The following is a 17,183-nucleotide window of genomic DNA, read 5'->3' as shown; positions in this document are numbered from 1 at the left end:
TTGATTATATTATTTGACACGAACAGCATAAACCTGGTCTGTCATTACTACGTATATTATTAATGAAATTTTGTAATTTTGTTTATTTTTAAGGTATATAATTTCAACTTTCAACTTTCTACTTTATAATTTTTGCACATCGCGTTGCAAATAAATTAATGAAAAAAGCAAGGGTAAGGGTTTGGACCCTTGCTCATTTATTACACTGCTCTACAAAATTAAACTTTTTGCATTACCCTGGATCACCACTATTTTTTTTTTTATTTGCTATAGTCCCCTAATTTTAAAAATGGTCGAAATTTAAAATTCTATGGATACGTATTTGTTTTTTTTTTTTTTTTTTTTTGTTTTCTAAAATTTGCCTTTTTTGACAAGGGATATCCATTGATTTTATCATATCTCTGGAACGATTTTGTTGGAGAAAACAGCATATAATAGCAAATGAAATTACCTTTAAATTGTTTAAATACCATTTTTTCAAATACTTATTGGTTTCAGAGTTAGTTGCATCGCATTATAAAAAAAATCGATTTTTTGTATTAAAAATTACCTTTTTTCTTCTTCTTTAATTCGTAAAAAATCGAAAGAGACAAAAACTTACAACCTTTATTAGATGATCGTAACACTGTGAACATTTCAAATAAGGCAAGCTTTATTTCATGAAAATCCATGGATAAACGGTAATATTATTAACAATTAAGTAAATGAAGGGAAAATATGTATTTTTAATATTTTTGTTTATTTAGCTATTTAAGATACCTTTATTAAAGAAATTCTACAAAATTTAGTACTTGAAATATTTAAAAATAGTGTCTACTTTATGCTCGTCTACTGTAATTTTCTGAGTTCTCAACATCTATTTTAAAATAATCCTTATATGAATTTTGTAGTGAAATAGTGAAATTTCTCCGCGCTTTTGCTGTAGTGTAAAGACCACATACATAACAAAATATATTCGGGTCATTTTTGCAGACAAATTTTCTACTGTTATTATTCATTTTTTTAAAATTCACTAACCAATTAATAGTTTTTTGCTGTTGTTGACAACTTGACTTTTCGAGATCAGGAATGCTAGTTAAATAACATTGAATGAACTAAATGAATTACTTTAAATAGTCCCAGGCCACTTCGATTTTCAAAAGTATGTATCTTTTTTATACTCAGTTGAGCAGAGCTCACAGAGTATATTAACTTTGATTGGATAACGGTTGGTTGTACAGGTATAAAGGAATCGAGATAGATATAGACTTCCATATATCAAAATCATCAGTATCGAAAAAAAAATCGATTGAGCCATGTCCGTCCGTCCGTCCGTCTGTCCGTTAACACGATAACTTGAGTAAATTTTCAGGTATCTTGATGAAATTTGATATGTAGGTTCCCGGGCACTCATCTCAGATCGCTATTTAAAATGAAGCATATCGGACAATAACCACGCCCACTTTTTCGATATCGAAAATTTCGACAAATCGAAAAAGTGCGATAATTCATTACCAAATACGGATTAAGCGATGAAACTTGGTAGGTGAGTTGAACTTATGACGCAGAATAGAAAACTAGTAAAATTTTAGACAATGGGCTTGGCACCGCCCACTTTTAAAAGAAGGTAATTTAGAAGTTTTGCAAGCTGTAATTTGGCAGTCGTTGAAGATATCATGATGAAATTTGGCAGGAACGTTACTCTTATTACTATATGTCTGCTTAATAAAAATTTGCAAAATCGGAGAACGATTTTAAATTCAAATTTTAAAAGAAAAGTTAATATCTTTACAGTATACATATAAGTAAATTATGTCAACATTCAACTCCAGTAATGATATGTTGCAACAAAATACAAAAATAAAAGAAAATTTCAAAATGGGCGTGGCTCCGCCCTTTTTCATTTAATTTGTCTAGGATACTTTTAATGCCCTTGAGCTGATAGCCATAGCAGCTAGTGCTATCTTTTGTTAGTCTTAAAATTTATTTTAAGGATAAATATATAATAATAATAATAATTATTTTAATGCCATAAGTCGAACAAAAATTTACCAATCCTTGTGAAATTTGGTAGAGGCTTAGATTCTAGGACGATAACTGTTTTCTGTGAAAAAGGGCGAAATCGGTTGAAGCCGCGCCCAGTTTTTATACACAGTCGACCGTCTGTCCTTCCGCTCGGCCGTTAACACGATAACTTGAGCAAAAATCGATATATCTCAGTTCACGCACTTATTTGAACTCACTTTGTATTGGTGTAAAAAATGGCCGAAATCCGACTATGACCACGCCCACTTTTTCGATATCGAAAATTACGAAAAATGAAAAAAATGCCATAATTATATACCAAATACAAAAAAAGGGATGGAACATGGTAATTGTATTGGTCTATTGACGCAAAATATAACTTTAGAAAAAAACTTGGTAAAATGGGTGTGACACCTACCATATTAAGTAGAAGAAAATGAAAAAGTTTTGCAAGACGAAATCAAAAGCCCTTGGAATCTTGGAAGGAATACTGTTCGTGGTATTACATATATAAATAAATTAGCGGTACCCGATAGATGATGTTCTGGATCACCCTGGTCCACATTTTGGTCGATATCTCGAAAACGCCTTCATATATACAACTAAGGGCCGCTCCCTTTTAAAACCCTCATTAATACCTTTAATTTGATACCCATATCGTACAAACACATTCTATAGTCACCCTTGGTCCACGTTTATGGCGATATCTCGAAAAGGCGTCCACATATAGAACTAAGGCCCATCCCTTTTTAAAATACTCATTAACACCTTTCATTTGATACCCATATCGTACAAACACATTCTAGAGTCACCCCTGGTCCACTTTTATAGCGATATCCCGAAAAGGCGTCCACCCATAGAACTAAGGTCCACTCCCTTTTAAAACACTTATTAACACCTTTCGTTTTATACCCATATTGTACAAACGCATTCTAGAGTCAAACCTGGTTCACTTTTATAACGATATTCCGAAAAGGCGTCCACCTATAGAACTAAGGCCCACTCCCTTTTAAAATACTCATTAAAACCTTTCATTTGATACCCATATAGTACAAACAAATTCTAGAGTCACGCCTGGTCCACCTTTATGGCGATATCTCGAAAAGGCGTCCACATATAGAACTAAGGCCCACACACTCTTAAAATACTCATTAACACCTTTCATTTGATACTCATATCGTACAAACAAATTCTAGAGTCACCCCTGGTCCATCTTTATGGCGATATCTCGAAAAGGCGTCCATCTATAGAACCTAGGCCCACGCCCTTTTAAAATACTCATTAATACCTTTCATTTGATACCCATATCGTACAAAATAAATTCTAGTCACCCCTGGTCCACCTTTATGGCGATATCTCGAAAAGGCGTACACCTATAGAACTTAGGCCCACTCCCTTTAAAATTATCATTAACACATTTCATTTGATACCCATATCGTACAAACAAATTCTAGAGTCAGGCCTGGTCCACCTTTATGGCGATATCCCTAAATGGCGTCCATCTATAGAACTATGGCCCACTTCCTCTTAAAATACTCTTTAATACCTTCCATTTGATACACATGTCATACAAACACATTCCAGGGTTACCCTAGGTTCTTTTTACAACATGGTAATTTTCCCTTACTTTGTCTCCACAGCTCTCAACTTAGTATGTAATGTTCGGTTACACCCGAACTTAGCCTTCCTTACTTGTTTTTCGTTAAGTTTGTCACAATCGGCGACAATATACCATACAGGGCAGGCATCTAATGAGTATGTAAATTTTTTAACCACTACCTGCGAAAGGGTTTGAAAAAAAGGGGTTTTCAAAAAAACCTCATATGCTATGGGAAATGGCCTGTGCAGGCTGGGATGTTCAGAAGGTAGGTATAACAGTTTCTATGACGGAGTGATAATTTAATTTTTTTGTTTTTATGATTTAAGCATTCTAAGAACATCGCAAGAAATGCTTCAAGGAAAAGGTTGTATATATTTGATAACAAGTATATCTGACCACACTTCTTTCTTACGAAAACCCGCGTTGGCAACTTAAAATTTCCATACAGTATGAGGAATTTATCTTATGATCTGCGTTTTGCCTTAAGAAAAATTGGCGGGGAAAAATTTCTTGAGCGTCATTATGGAGTTTTCTCATTTCTGTCGATGCCCGTAGTAAGCTTTAAAAAGACAAAGTTGCGCAAAATGTCATACCTAAATAATTTTTTGTCAAAAACAATAATAGGCTTGATATGCAAAATTTTCGCTAAATTGGCTATTTTCACTTTATTGTCAATAAAACCAACATTTATTCATGTATTTTCACGAAATAAGGTTTCAGTTATTTATAATGTTTACAGTTTTAAGACCGGGAAATAAAAATGGTAAGTTTTTAAAACCTTCGATTTTTTATGAATTTTTGAAAAATAAAAAAATGTTCGATTTTGCAAAAAAAAAAAATTTTTTTTTTACATTTTTATGTGAATAACTCCACAAGCGTCGATCATATAACAAAATTTTATTATCAAGACTTGAAGAAAATTTTGCGGTGAATCCACTGGTGTTTCTCTCAACGAATTTAGATAAGAAATTTCCAAGATACGATAAAGTAAGTGGAAAGACCTCTGTAAAAATTTGTGATTTTAGAAAAAGAAAAAAAATCGTATCCATAGAATTTTAAATTTTGGGTGTTTTTGTACTTAGGGGGGCATAATACATCGAAATTAAATAGTTAGACTTAAAAGTAATTTTTCTTGTTGACTAGTGTTATTTTACAAAGTTTAAATGGAGATGAATATGTTATATTGCTTGTAAAACGAAGAAATGAATTTTTAATGTCGGAATTACAAAATCTCGTTAATAATATAACAATGGCAAAAGTAATTTTACATTTTGATGAAATAAAAAAAAATATAACGAAAATGAGCACGGACGAATGTCTGTATCAGATTTAATAGAGATATCTACTTTTAAGATATTGCAAAATGAAGATTTAATAGCTATTTACATAAAATATCCAAAAATCATATTTGATTGTCAATTGTTGGAAGAAAGGCCAATTGCCTAAATAGATGGTAAGTTATTAATTGCCAAAGAAATTGCAAAATGTAACGACAAGTACGTAAATGTTGAAAACTGTAAAAAAGAATTGATAAATACCTATTGTAAAATTAATAATACAAATAGTTGCTTGTCAGATATATTAACTGGAAATAAAGCTAAATGTAAAAAAAATTTAAGAAGGCAATAAGAAAATAGATGGAATAAAAAAAGGTACTATATTAGTTTCAGGGAAGCATATTATTGACAATCAGAAAGCAGATGGAATTTACTTAGTTACATTTGAAAATCAAACAAATATTGACAATAACCGTGCTTTTTTTACACGCGTATACGTTTCGTATGTTTGCTCAGGAGACCCATCTAGTGGCTGTGGTCAAACAACTAGCTACAGCAGCAGAGTGTACCGAAAAGCGAAGACACAACCCTCTGCTGTATTTCTGTGTATAACATATAGCTGAATCAGTTGTGATAAATAGTGGACGCGCATAGAATACACAGAATTAGTGCAGAGGGTGAAACATAGACACATATTTCAGTTACATCTGAGTATAATGCGTATTGAAATTTAGTAGTACTAATTATATACGTGGAAATTTCAGAGGTGTATTTAAAGTTTGTCGCGTAGCAGTCCATATAAAGGGTAAGCGTAAACGTATATAGATAAGAAAAAAACACAGCTAATGTTACATACGAAAATATAGATTAAAAAATTTGGCAGTATGTCAGGAATACTAATGTAAGTAATTTTGAAATTGTAGATTACATTGAGTCAAAAGACTACAATTTGAAATTTGAAAACATTAATCTGACCAACCATGTAAAAAATGAAACACAATCACACGTTGTATACTGGATTGTTATTGTATTAACTTGTATTATAATTATAACATATATATATTTGAAGATCAACAAAGTGGTTGAGAGATGGAAAATAAAGAGACAGTTAATAAAACAAGAAGAAATTTTTAATGAGTTAACTGTTAAAATTAATAAACTTACAAACAAAAGATTACAGAATCGTGACGATTCTCTTAAAGAAAGGGGGGGAGTTAACAGTACACTTCCCACAGTGCTCTTATGGCAATTATAAACAAATATTCCACTTCTCAAGCCACTGGCATTTCATTAGAGAAGCGGATGCAATACCAATCGAAATGTTTATAACTAAATACTCCATTTCTCATGCATCGGTTTTCATTAGCGAATCTGATGCAATGCTTATGCTAAGTGTCCAGTTATTGTAAATATTAAAGTAAGTTAGGCATCAAACTCAATAAGCTAAAATTAAGTTATAAATAAGAGTAATTCAGAAGAATAAAGTCAGTTTGATGTCAACGTTGCGTACTAACCACTCGAAAATACGTTTTATTATTTTTTTAAAAACACCTCTTAAAATAGGAGGCTGTTAATTTACATATGCACATAAGTTCAACGTACTGTGCTAAAGTACGCAACTCTATTTTTATCCCCATCATATGTAGATACAAATGTGTGTCAAATAACATACGTACATATGTATGTATGATTTTCAATCAACCCTCCTCCAAAAAAATCTTTAAATCATTCCACATATGTAAATACATAAGTACTGAAGTATCGATACCGGTACTCGTATAAAATGCTCGGATCAAGGTATCGATGCTGGGATTCTTACTCAGTAAAAGGTATCGAGTATACTCGATCCAAGTGAGTACTTCAGAATTTTTACCAAATGTGAAGAAACTTTTTTTTAAATGAGCTCGTATGTTTTGAATTCAAGAGAAGACAAATAAGGAAGTTTAAGTTTGAACGAAACCGAACATTATATACCCGTTTGTGTGCTCGTACATATATTTTAAGGGTACATTTAAAGAGAAACGTCACGAACATTAAATAATTTAAAATATTTTTGACCGAATTACAGTGTTCAAAAAAAAAATTTTTGTTAGAAAAGTTTTTCTAAAAAAAAGTCGCCACCCGGCAGTGGTTTTGCAAGCACTCCGAGTGTATTTCTCCCATGAAAAGCTTCCCAGTAAAAATTCATCTGCCTTGCAGATACCGTTCCGAATCGTCATGAAATATGCCGCTCGAAGCAAATTGGAAGAGAAGCTGGGTTTAAACCTCCTGGGAGGTAAATCGCGTCAAGTATTTTTTATGGCATTAAACGAGAGATTAACTAAATGGAATTTATGTACTTTGCACTGCCATATCTCTACTGGTTGTTGTTGTTGTAACAGTGCTTCGCCCCATCCAATAGGTACAACCACTCACAAATTGTCATCAATATCCTCCAGCGGGAGTCCACAGAAACCAGTTTCAACAGGGGTGGACCACAGAGAAAGGGGTGTTAGAGTCGTTAATGCCACATTGCAAATGAAAAGATGGTTGGTGACATGTGGCTGATTCTGGATAGGTAAGAGTTTAGCCTGTTACAGTATCGAAATCGTGTTGCGCTAGAGTGACGCGCGTCTCCTAGGGAGATCGTTTCCTCTTCTGCGAGCCAAGGGTATTTAACTTTAAGAAAGGGGTTCGCCGGGCAATACCTGGCATATACGTCCGCCGCCTTTTTTTCGAGGATTTTGTTACGGTTCTGGATTCTAGGTATAATCGCGGATGTATGCTCGCCAAAATGTAGATCCTGATCGAACGTCAAGCCCAGTATTTTGATAGTCTGTAGCGTAATGCCATCGACGTGGATGTCCAATATGGTCAACATTTGTTAAATAAGGCCGCCTATGATTTGGCGGGTGACAATATTCGGTTTCGCGAGGCGAAAACACTGGAGAAAACAGGGAGATAGTTGTTTATTTTATCACATAGGCCATCGGGCCGGGACCTGTAACCATTATCGTGCAGTCATCGGCATAGGAAACAGCTCCTTTTGGTAGTTAAGAGAGCTTCGATATGCAGAAGTTAAACAAAAGCGGCGATAGAACACCATTGTATTATTCTTCTGCGTTTAGATGTTACGTTCCTGAATTGCATCGATGCCTACCGACCAGACAAATAATTTGCGGCCCACCTTTTGAGACTAGGAGGAAAAGGGGACCCTTACAAGTCTTGCATCAACGTGCCGTGGTTGACTGTATCAAAAGCTTTTGGTAAGTCTTCTGCTAGTATTGTCGCGTAAAATATATATATTGAAAATTTTGTTAAGATTAAAACTGTAAGCCTCTTTTCTTTGAAGTAGGTGTGGTCGTTATCTGCTTCTGCTTAATGTGAGCGGCACCACGCCAACTTTACAAAATTGCAATAAATTTATATTGTAAATCGCACTTTTTTATCCACTTGTCAAGTTTAATTTTTAAAAATAGTGTTCTTTTTCCTTTTCAAGCGGGTTTTCCGAGATTAGCAAAGACATAATCCTTACTGACCTAAAAGTTTTATGAACACAATACATTTTTCAAGACGCTTAAGTAAGTGCTTGAACGATCTGCCGCATACTAGCAAAGATAGCTGAGACAATAAACGTAAGGAACCGATGATTGGATCCTAATCGTCCAACTTAAAATCTTCCTGCTAAAACTATTCTCGCATCGGATCTCCGGTTAAAAATGTTCTATCGTTTTCTCCCATTACGAACGTACCGAATCTTTTAGCTCCGCCTTCTATATTTCGGTCTTCCTTCAGCTTATCTCCTTGCTGAAAACTATTAATTTAATGACACAATCAAACATTATATCATCCCTAAAAAATTCGGCAAGGTCCTAGACTTAGTTTACGTTGATTATATATGTACCTTCATTTTCTACAAGGCTGTGCGATCCGATTATCTTACCAGAAGGCATTTACCATCCTTCACTCGAGATAGTTGGCGAAACCATGAGTAATGATCAAGGTTGTAGTACTGCTCCATCTGACCCCATTAAATAAATGTAAGGCGCAGTAACCTCCGCAGAGATTTAAGGCCAAGCTTCTATTCTAATTTGCGTCGTGCTCCTTTTTAATTTAGCCTAAGTTAAGCTTTTTGTTAGAGTACCTTGACGCGAAAATATACAAAGAATAAAAATGATGGAAGCCTCTCATTCGACTGGTACACGAAGTCCTTATCCTCTATCCGCTTAATAAATTTTCATTCGTCGCAACCCTTAAAATACAAAATAAATACGGCAAAAAATCCAATAAACAAGGTACTAACTATAAGCGACAAAAAATCCTGGAATGCGAATCTACAAAAAATAAACAAAATATGTACTGAAAAGCAACATTTACCCAGGCACTCTAATAAAAAGCTTAACTGAACACAAAATATTTGAATGCAATAACAAACAAAACTCAACAACAAATACACATAGAGAAAATGAAACAAAGCAATATTTCAGCGCAACAAATATTCCAAACCTCTCCCAAAACTTCAGCAAAGCAATCACCAACAACAATCCAACTATATCATTAGCATACAGATCTAACCGCACACTAGCCACCATATTTACACAAACAAAAAGCCCCATAGAAAAACTGCAACAAAACAATGACATATACGAAATCACATGCAAAGGGAAAGAAAATTAAAAGTTTGAAAAATGATACATAGGGACGACTAAGCGAGCACTGGGAGTCCGACTTAAAGAGCACGAAGCCGACATAAGGAAGTTGAAACCCCTACCGCCTTATCACAGCACAATACTGCAAGTGCACACTCAGCCGATCTTCTAAACGCAAATATAATAAACAAAAACAAAAAAGGCAGAACACGATACATATTGGAGAGTTTGCGAATAATGGAAAAGAGAGAGAGAGAGTTTTATTCATCTGTGAAACCTTTTAGCTCAACAAATCTAACAATTTACAATATTCAAGGCAATTAACTTGTATTAAAAATGAGGTATTGTTATATGTTTGTACGTATGTGTCATGACTGTTAGTTTTTCATGTCTAATGTACATTTGTTGTTGCAAATAAATATATCACCCCTGAGGATACTAGGAAGCCCAGCGAAACGTAGGGTCGAACAAGTGAAGTTAATGTAACTTGCACTTCAAACCAAATTGGTCAAAATCCTAATTTTGATTTAACTATTAAAGAAATGTAAATAAATTGTTTTTTCACGCAGAACGTCGCAGCCAGCTTCCTATACAATTAACAATTATAACCTCGAGCAAGTGTATGAGTTTGTTGACTTAGGGGTTGCGATGGATAGCAAGCTAGGTTTCAACCTTCATAATAATGCAACTGTCAATAAGGCTAGAGGTGTGTTAGGATTCGTAAAGCGATGGTCAAAAGAACTAAGCGGTTCTTAAGTTAGGATTTTCGTAACATAAAGACCGCTTAATTCTTTTACATTATTGGTTAGGCCAATAATAGAATATGGGCCGATAGCCTGGAATCCGCGTTATAAAGTGCATGCATATAGGTTGGAATCAATTCAAACAGTTGTTCCTCTTTGCCTTAAGGGATTTGCAATGGGATTGCTTGTATAATCTACCCCACTTATACTAATCGGCTAAAACTCATTAATCTTCCTACCCTTGCAAGTCGTAGAGAGATGCTTGGGGTAATTTTTATGATCAAATTAGGGAACGGCTTGGTTCTAGTACTTTTTTACTAAGCGAAGTTAACTTTGATGTTCCTTCTCGGCCAACTAGACATTTTAAGCCCATTTTCTTGAAAAAATGTAGAACCAATTTTGAATAAAATGAGTTCTTCCGCAGTACGTGTCAGGACTATAACTCTCACTCAAGCATAATTGATAGTTCGGAATCACTTCTAAGGCCCACTTGCAGAACGGCTTCTTTTTAACTCACAGTTAACTTGACATGAGGGGTTAAAAAGACAAATTGCCTTGTACAACGACGAGTTAGCAGTTAAACCAGGGTTAAAAGGTTAATTTTTTAACTCGCCAATGTTGAAGGGTTAATTTGCTAACTCTTTAGCAATCTGAAAATGACAAATAAACGAACATCAAAACAACCGCGAAAACCTCGAAATATTTTAATTTAAAAGAAATATCTTGGCAATTGGACACATAGCATCTCAGCCATCTACAAGAAATTAAATAATTACATATATATAATTCATTATATTTGCTGGTAAGCTGCTATGTACAAATAGTTATGGCCACGATGGTGTATTTGTGTGGTGGTCGAACTGAATAATAGTTTTTGATAATGTTCTAGTACTGGGTCTGAAAGGTAAAAACAAAAATATTCATTCCGTCAACAGATATTCATAGAAATCGGCGATGGTGTTGTCCTGGTGTAGTGGTCGAGCAGATGTAATACTTTTTGATGATGTTCTAGTACTGGGGTCGACTGCTAATACACGTCCGAGACGCGTTTTGACAAATTACAGTCCACTTCTACGCAATAAAATTCCGAATGAAAAAAATAACAAAAACAAATTTCTTCAAGAAATAAGTAATGCTGAGTGAGGTGCTCTATTCTGACAACGATGAAGAAATCATTGAGTATCTCGGAACTGATTTTTTTAATAGATCGGTTGCAGAGCGAATCGACCATTTTAACGATCTGCAGGATAAAGCATTTCATAGAAGATTTCGGCTGCAGAAAGAAACAGTTGTCGGTTTGTTGGACAAAATAAAAGCGCAACTGGAAAGTTCAAAGTGGTTGGTGTTTGGTTTTTTTATATATTATTTTTTGTATATATTGGTTTTTTTATATATTCAATTATATAGTTTTCATTTATATATATGGTGGTACTGACCCAAATATAGGCATAAAAAGCGCTGATGCGCCGGACGTCCACGTCGATGGTGTTACGCTACCGACTGTCCAAGGTCGCAACCAAATTCTCAAGTCACTTGCTGGCAGCGCCTGGGGAAAATACAAAGAAACGCTGTTTGCAATATACAAGGCAATTGGCCAACCGTTCATGTGCTACGTTGCCGGTGTGGTCGCCGGGCCTAAAGGACACTCACTGGGGAAGGCTACAGGCCTGTCAGAATACTGCACTCAGAACTTTTATAAATAATATAAGCGAAGTCTGCAAAAAAACTAATATTAGTAAGTGAAGAATTCAAAAATGCTTGGATTTAGCTCACCTCAAAAAATGTAATTTCATACAAATATTTTGATACTTACGTATGTTTTAAGAATTTGTGTTGCAATATGCAAAATATTTAATTCCAATTTTACAACGATTATAGTTTTTGACAAGCGGATACGGATGTTCAACGAAAGTAACAGAAAAAAATGGCAGTGTGTACAATTAAACGCGAAAATACCCACCCGTACCCAGAGTTAACTAACTCGACGTCAAAAAGATGTTCCGCAACACATTGCCTGGGTTAAAAAAATAACGTTTTAACACCGAGTTACTTAACTCTGAATTTATATATTTAACCTTTGTTCTGCAAGTGGGCCTTAGTATTAAACAATCTATTCTTCCCTCTCTTAATAATTAGCAATTCACTTATTCTAGTAGTATTTAACCTACCTTTTTAGGCCCAATTGTAGAACATCCAAGGTTAAATATATAAATTCAGAGTTAAGTAACTCGGTGTTAAAACGTTATTTTTTTAACCCAGGCAATGTGTTGCGGAACATCTTTTTGACGTCGAGTTAGTTAACTCTGGGTACGGGTGGGTATTTTCGCGTTTAGTTGTACACACTGTCATTTTTTTCTGTTACTTTCGTTGAACATCCGTATCCGCTTGTCAAAAATTATAAACGTTGTAAAATTGAAATTAAATATTTTGCATATTGCAACACAAATTCTTAAAACATACGTAAGTATCAAAATATTTGTATGAAATTACTTGTTGCTAATTATTATTATGTTAATTAGGTACTGCAAGGACATATTTGGAGCAACAAATTTGGAAATTTTTTGAGGTGAGCTAAATCCAAGCATTTTTGAATTCTTCACTTACTAATATTAGTTTTTTTTTTGCAGATTTTTCTTATATTATTTATAAAAAGTAGCGGTTTGCTTTTGGTAAGCCTTAAAGATTTTATTTTTTTGTTAGGTAATATTTTACAATAGGGGCTGAGTGTTAATACACGTCCAAAAATATCGGAAGTGGGGTCAAAAGACGCGGAACGCACACAAACGTTTGGTCATGGGAGACAATGCTCCACTGTTAAAAAAAAGGACACAGAAAAAAACTTAATATCGCACTTTAATATATAAAAAAAAAACCAAACACCAACCACTTTGAACTTTCCAGTTGCGCTTTTATTTTGTATATGTGTACAGATACCGAGTACAACGTGGTATCGGAATAACACTCGATTGATTTTAATAATGAAAATACTTTGTAAAGACACATATGAACTCGAAATATTTAAAACTTATGGTTTTGGCATAATGAAGCTGTTTAGCTAGTTGAAGCGTTCTCTTCAAGCTCGCTTGAAAAAAATACACCTTATGTTTAATATAGACTATTTCAGAGTCTCACATACCTGTATTATCTGGTATAGGCAAATAAGGTCTGGCATCATAATTTAGCAGTTTTCGCTCGCGGGAAGTGCGCCAAAATACTTTGTTTCCTCCCGAACGCCTTTGAAGAGAGGGAGGTTCTCGACTTGATATATTCCGATTTCGTAAAATACTTGAGAATGGAGCTCCATATTTGCTGTTTACATCAATATGAGTAGATTCTAAATTCGGCATTTTCGCAGTAATTAACAATGCTTCAGCGATTGATGTATAAAAGCTCCGTGCTACGCCAGACCCCTCGCCTGGCTCGTCCTTAAAAGTAACTTTCACGCGATTAAAAGTAAGGGGGGTCTGTGCCCGCCTGCTTTGACTTCCGAACTGCGTATTTAACTCCTTGAAAGTTTGAACAATTAAGTTATCACGGTTTCGGTCCAGTTTACACAACACGAGGTCCCGCTGTTGCCCATTGCGTAACTTTTCCATATGCCTACGAAATCGTACTTCTTTGACCGGGAATCCACGTAGTTCGGGCAGTATCGACCCATATTCCATACCGACATCATCCATGAAGACCCGTCCAAACAAATCTAATGTTAACTTCCACCGTCCAAGGAGAAAATTCCAAGAGGGTGTCACTGGGGAATGTTGAGGGCAAAAGTGATTCCCGCGCGGTGGAAAATTCGTCCGGAAAATCCCTTCCTGCATTTCCGATCGTGTGCTTTTCCTTTCAAAGTCTTGCTTTTTTGAAACCGAACTTGCACATACAATTACACTTCGAGAGGTTGAAGGTGCCGCGAAACTTGAACAATACTCTTCTCTCTCATCTGTTTGCTGCATTTTATTTGGAGTCACAATAACATCGGGACGATTAATGCTAGCAGTTATATCGACTTGTGGTTCAGTGCTTAATGTCTGTCCGTCGCCGTTTGTATCCCCCTTCACAATGTTTGCAAGTTTGATATTCGAATCTGTAAAGATGGAAAATTTAAAAATATAAACAAATCATTAATTTACCTCAATAGTATTGCAACCAATGACCGGTTTTATATCCCAGAAGTCAGAAATGAATCTTTTTCCTTCTGAAAATATTGCAGTCATATTAGAATTCAATTTCGGAGCTGGAACCTTGCCTTGTTGTAATAGCCCTTTATTTTGGCATTGTAAAGGTATCATTGGAAGGTGGAGCCGTGTGTAGAAATCCACGTTAATGGGGAAAGCTTCTGATCGCCATACTCATGCAATGCAGTTGTCTTGACGTTGACGTTTCTATAGTCAGTGTTTCTCCGTACAATAATACGAAGACAAATTCTGATTGCGCTGCCGTTGTTGACGTTTCTGAGTCACCCCAGCGGGTTAGGGGATCAAAATATACCCGCGGTACGTATGCCTGCCGTAAGAGGCGACTAAAATACCAGATTCAAGGGGCTGTGTAGCGCAACCTTTCAGGTTGCCAGCGCAATATATAGCTTCCCCAAACCCAATTGTCAACCTCACCTATCCGCGGGGAATCCTGTTTCACTAACAGAAGAGGCTCTGGCGACCCCAAGCTCCTCATGGTACTTGGGGGTAGGGAGGGAGGGAATGGCCTGAAGGTTTAATGTGGCCACATAAATCGTTCCCGAGATGGTCGGGCTAGCACCTTAATGGTGCTATGGTACCGGAGCGTACCGGATTTTTATCCGGCAAAGGACCATCACATCGATAACACTCCCCAAAGCCTTCGGGGAGCAACCGTATCGCTACAACAACAACAACGTTTCTGAGTCTACGTCATATTATGTTGGTATTACTTCATCTTTGCATAGTTCTGTTGCTGCTGATAATGTTAAAAGCAATACGCACAATAGCTGTATAGCAACTCAGACCAACAAAACAAACAATGCTGCTGGGTTACAGATGGTTGGTGCTGTTAGTAAAAGCAAACGTACTGAATCAAATAAGCGTCGTAAGCAAACGACTACAGTGGAACCTATATCTAACACCCCTATTATGAATTTTCAAACGATAGACGATAAACGCTTGCTAGCGTATCGTAAAAAATCAGCTTTCATATTGCAATTTCCACACTCCCGATAGATGTACTATTGTGAATGACAGCAGAGTTTTGTTTACAAATTTTTGTGAATCTATACGAAACAGATAGCAAAACAAAACGTAAATACTAACAATTCATTTGTCTTGTACGTAAAAGTGGCAAAAGTTTTGAAAAGCTGTAATAATAAAATGCTTTATGCAACTTCTGTTTTATATAAACTCAAATGAAAAAATTGACGAAACTCGCATAGAGGACACTGAAAGAAGAAAATTGAGAGATGCTTCCAATCTTCTTGAAATGAACTCTACACTGTAAGTACTTGACATACTAAAGTAAAAAAAAAAAGTTTAATAAAAAAATTGATTTCAGAGTATGTCTTAACAGAAATAGAAGGCAGTTTACACGCTCATAAAAATAGGTCATCCATCCCAAATATTTTGAAGGTTTGTGCCACTTTAAGGTTTCTTGTCCAGGGTGTTGCAACAGAGTGTTGGGAATGAGACTTTAGTTGGATTCTTTTGGATTATGTTATAATTTTATATTTACTTTTATTTAAATAACTCCCAACGTATCGTGGAAAAATTTATCAGCGATAGCTAGCGTAGAAAATTTAACATCTGATGCGATAGTTAGCGGATGGCAATACCACGATAAACGATAAACGCTACCGATCTGGTTTCACACGCTAGACTTTATTTCATAATACGGTATAACAGATTGCAAGCGTTTATCGTGTATCGGCAATACCACGATAAACGATAAACGCTACCGATCTGGTTTCACACGCTAGACTTTATTTCATAATACGGTATAACAGATTGCAAGCGTTTATCGTGTATCGGATGAGTTCATAATAGAGGTGTAATTTAACACCTGCAACCACTTCATCTTCTACATCGCCAAAAGTTACTGGTGAGCAATCCGTCACTACTAGGGAAGTGACTGCCGTGCCGCCTCGTAGGGCCATATTTGTATCACGACTGCATGCTTCGTTGGCTGTTGATGATGTTCGAAATTATATTTATTCTAAACTTAATATAACTAATAGTGTTAACATTGACATTTTTAAATTTAACTTTAAATATGAAAGGGAAATTTCTTCTTTTAAAATAACGGTACCTCACTTGTATTTTGATAGAGTACTTGATTTATCTTTTTGGCCGGAACACTCTGTGGTTCACTTGTACAAAACAAAGGTCACTTGTATGCCCACATCAGTACAAAGCCCAAAAAACGGGCTGACCAATACCTCAGGGTTAGCAACATAACTGACTTTGACTCAGTTTTCCTAAATATCCACTACCAAAACGTTCGTGGTTTACGATTTAAACTTAACGCAGTTTTTCTTAATAGTTTTGCTTTCTCGGCGCAAATTGTAGCCTTTACCGAAACATGGTTAAAACCTGATAACTTAAATCTGAGCTTTTCTAAAACAATTATGTGGTTCATCGGCGTAATCGTATATCTAGAGGTGGAGGTGTCCTCATTGCTGTGGACTCACGCTTTTCATAGGAGTTGTTGACGTCAGACAACTCATCTTAAATAGAAATACAGTGAAACTGTTATTAAATAGTTATAGTTTATTCATTTGCTGTTCATATATACCGCCTCGTTTGGATTTGCTTATTTACTCTTACCATAACTTAGCTATTCGTAATGTATACTCTCAGTTACGAGATAAAGATCGTATAGTAGTCCTTAGTCACTTTAATTTGCCCTCGGTGAACTGGATAAACATAAGTGGCTCAGAATTTTTGACCCCAAGCATTCAACATGAATTTTT

General features: G+C 35.4%; 1 protein-coding gene across 4 annotated transcripts in view; it reads right to left on the bottom strand.

Moving 5' to 3' along the window:
* hyd (E3 ubiquitin-protein ligase hyd) overlaps nt 1-17,183 on the bottom strand; it is a 1,108,663-nt gene that overhangs the window by 362,198 nt on the left and 729,282 nt on the right. For 3 of the 4 annotated variants that reach the window (XM_067760029.1, XM_067760028.1, XM_067760030.1), the window contains one exon: nt 13,389-14,333. The exons of the other annotated variant lie outside the window; for it this stretch is intronic. In XM_067760029.1, coding sequence (XP_067616130.1) covers nt 13,389-14,333 — 945 coding nt within the window. The remainder of the gene's footprint in view (nt 1-13,388; nt 14,334-17,183) is intronic. 4 annotated transcript variants of the gene reach the window in all.

Source organism: Eurosta solidaginis, chromosome 1 (assembly GCF_040869045.1).
Source record: "Eurosta solidaginis isolate ZX-2024a chromosome 1, ASM4086904v1, whole genome shotgun sequence".
NCBI lineage: Eukaryota > Metazoa > Arthropoda > Insecta > Diptera > Tephritidae > Eurosta > Eurosta solidaginis.
The sequence above is the reverse complement of the archived record's forward strand: the minus strand, read 5'-3'. Positions and strand labels throughout refer to the sequence as shown.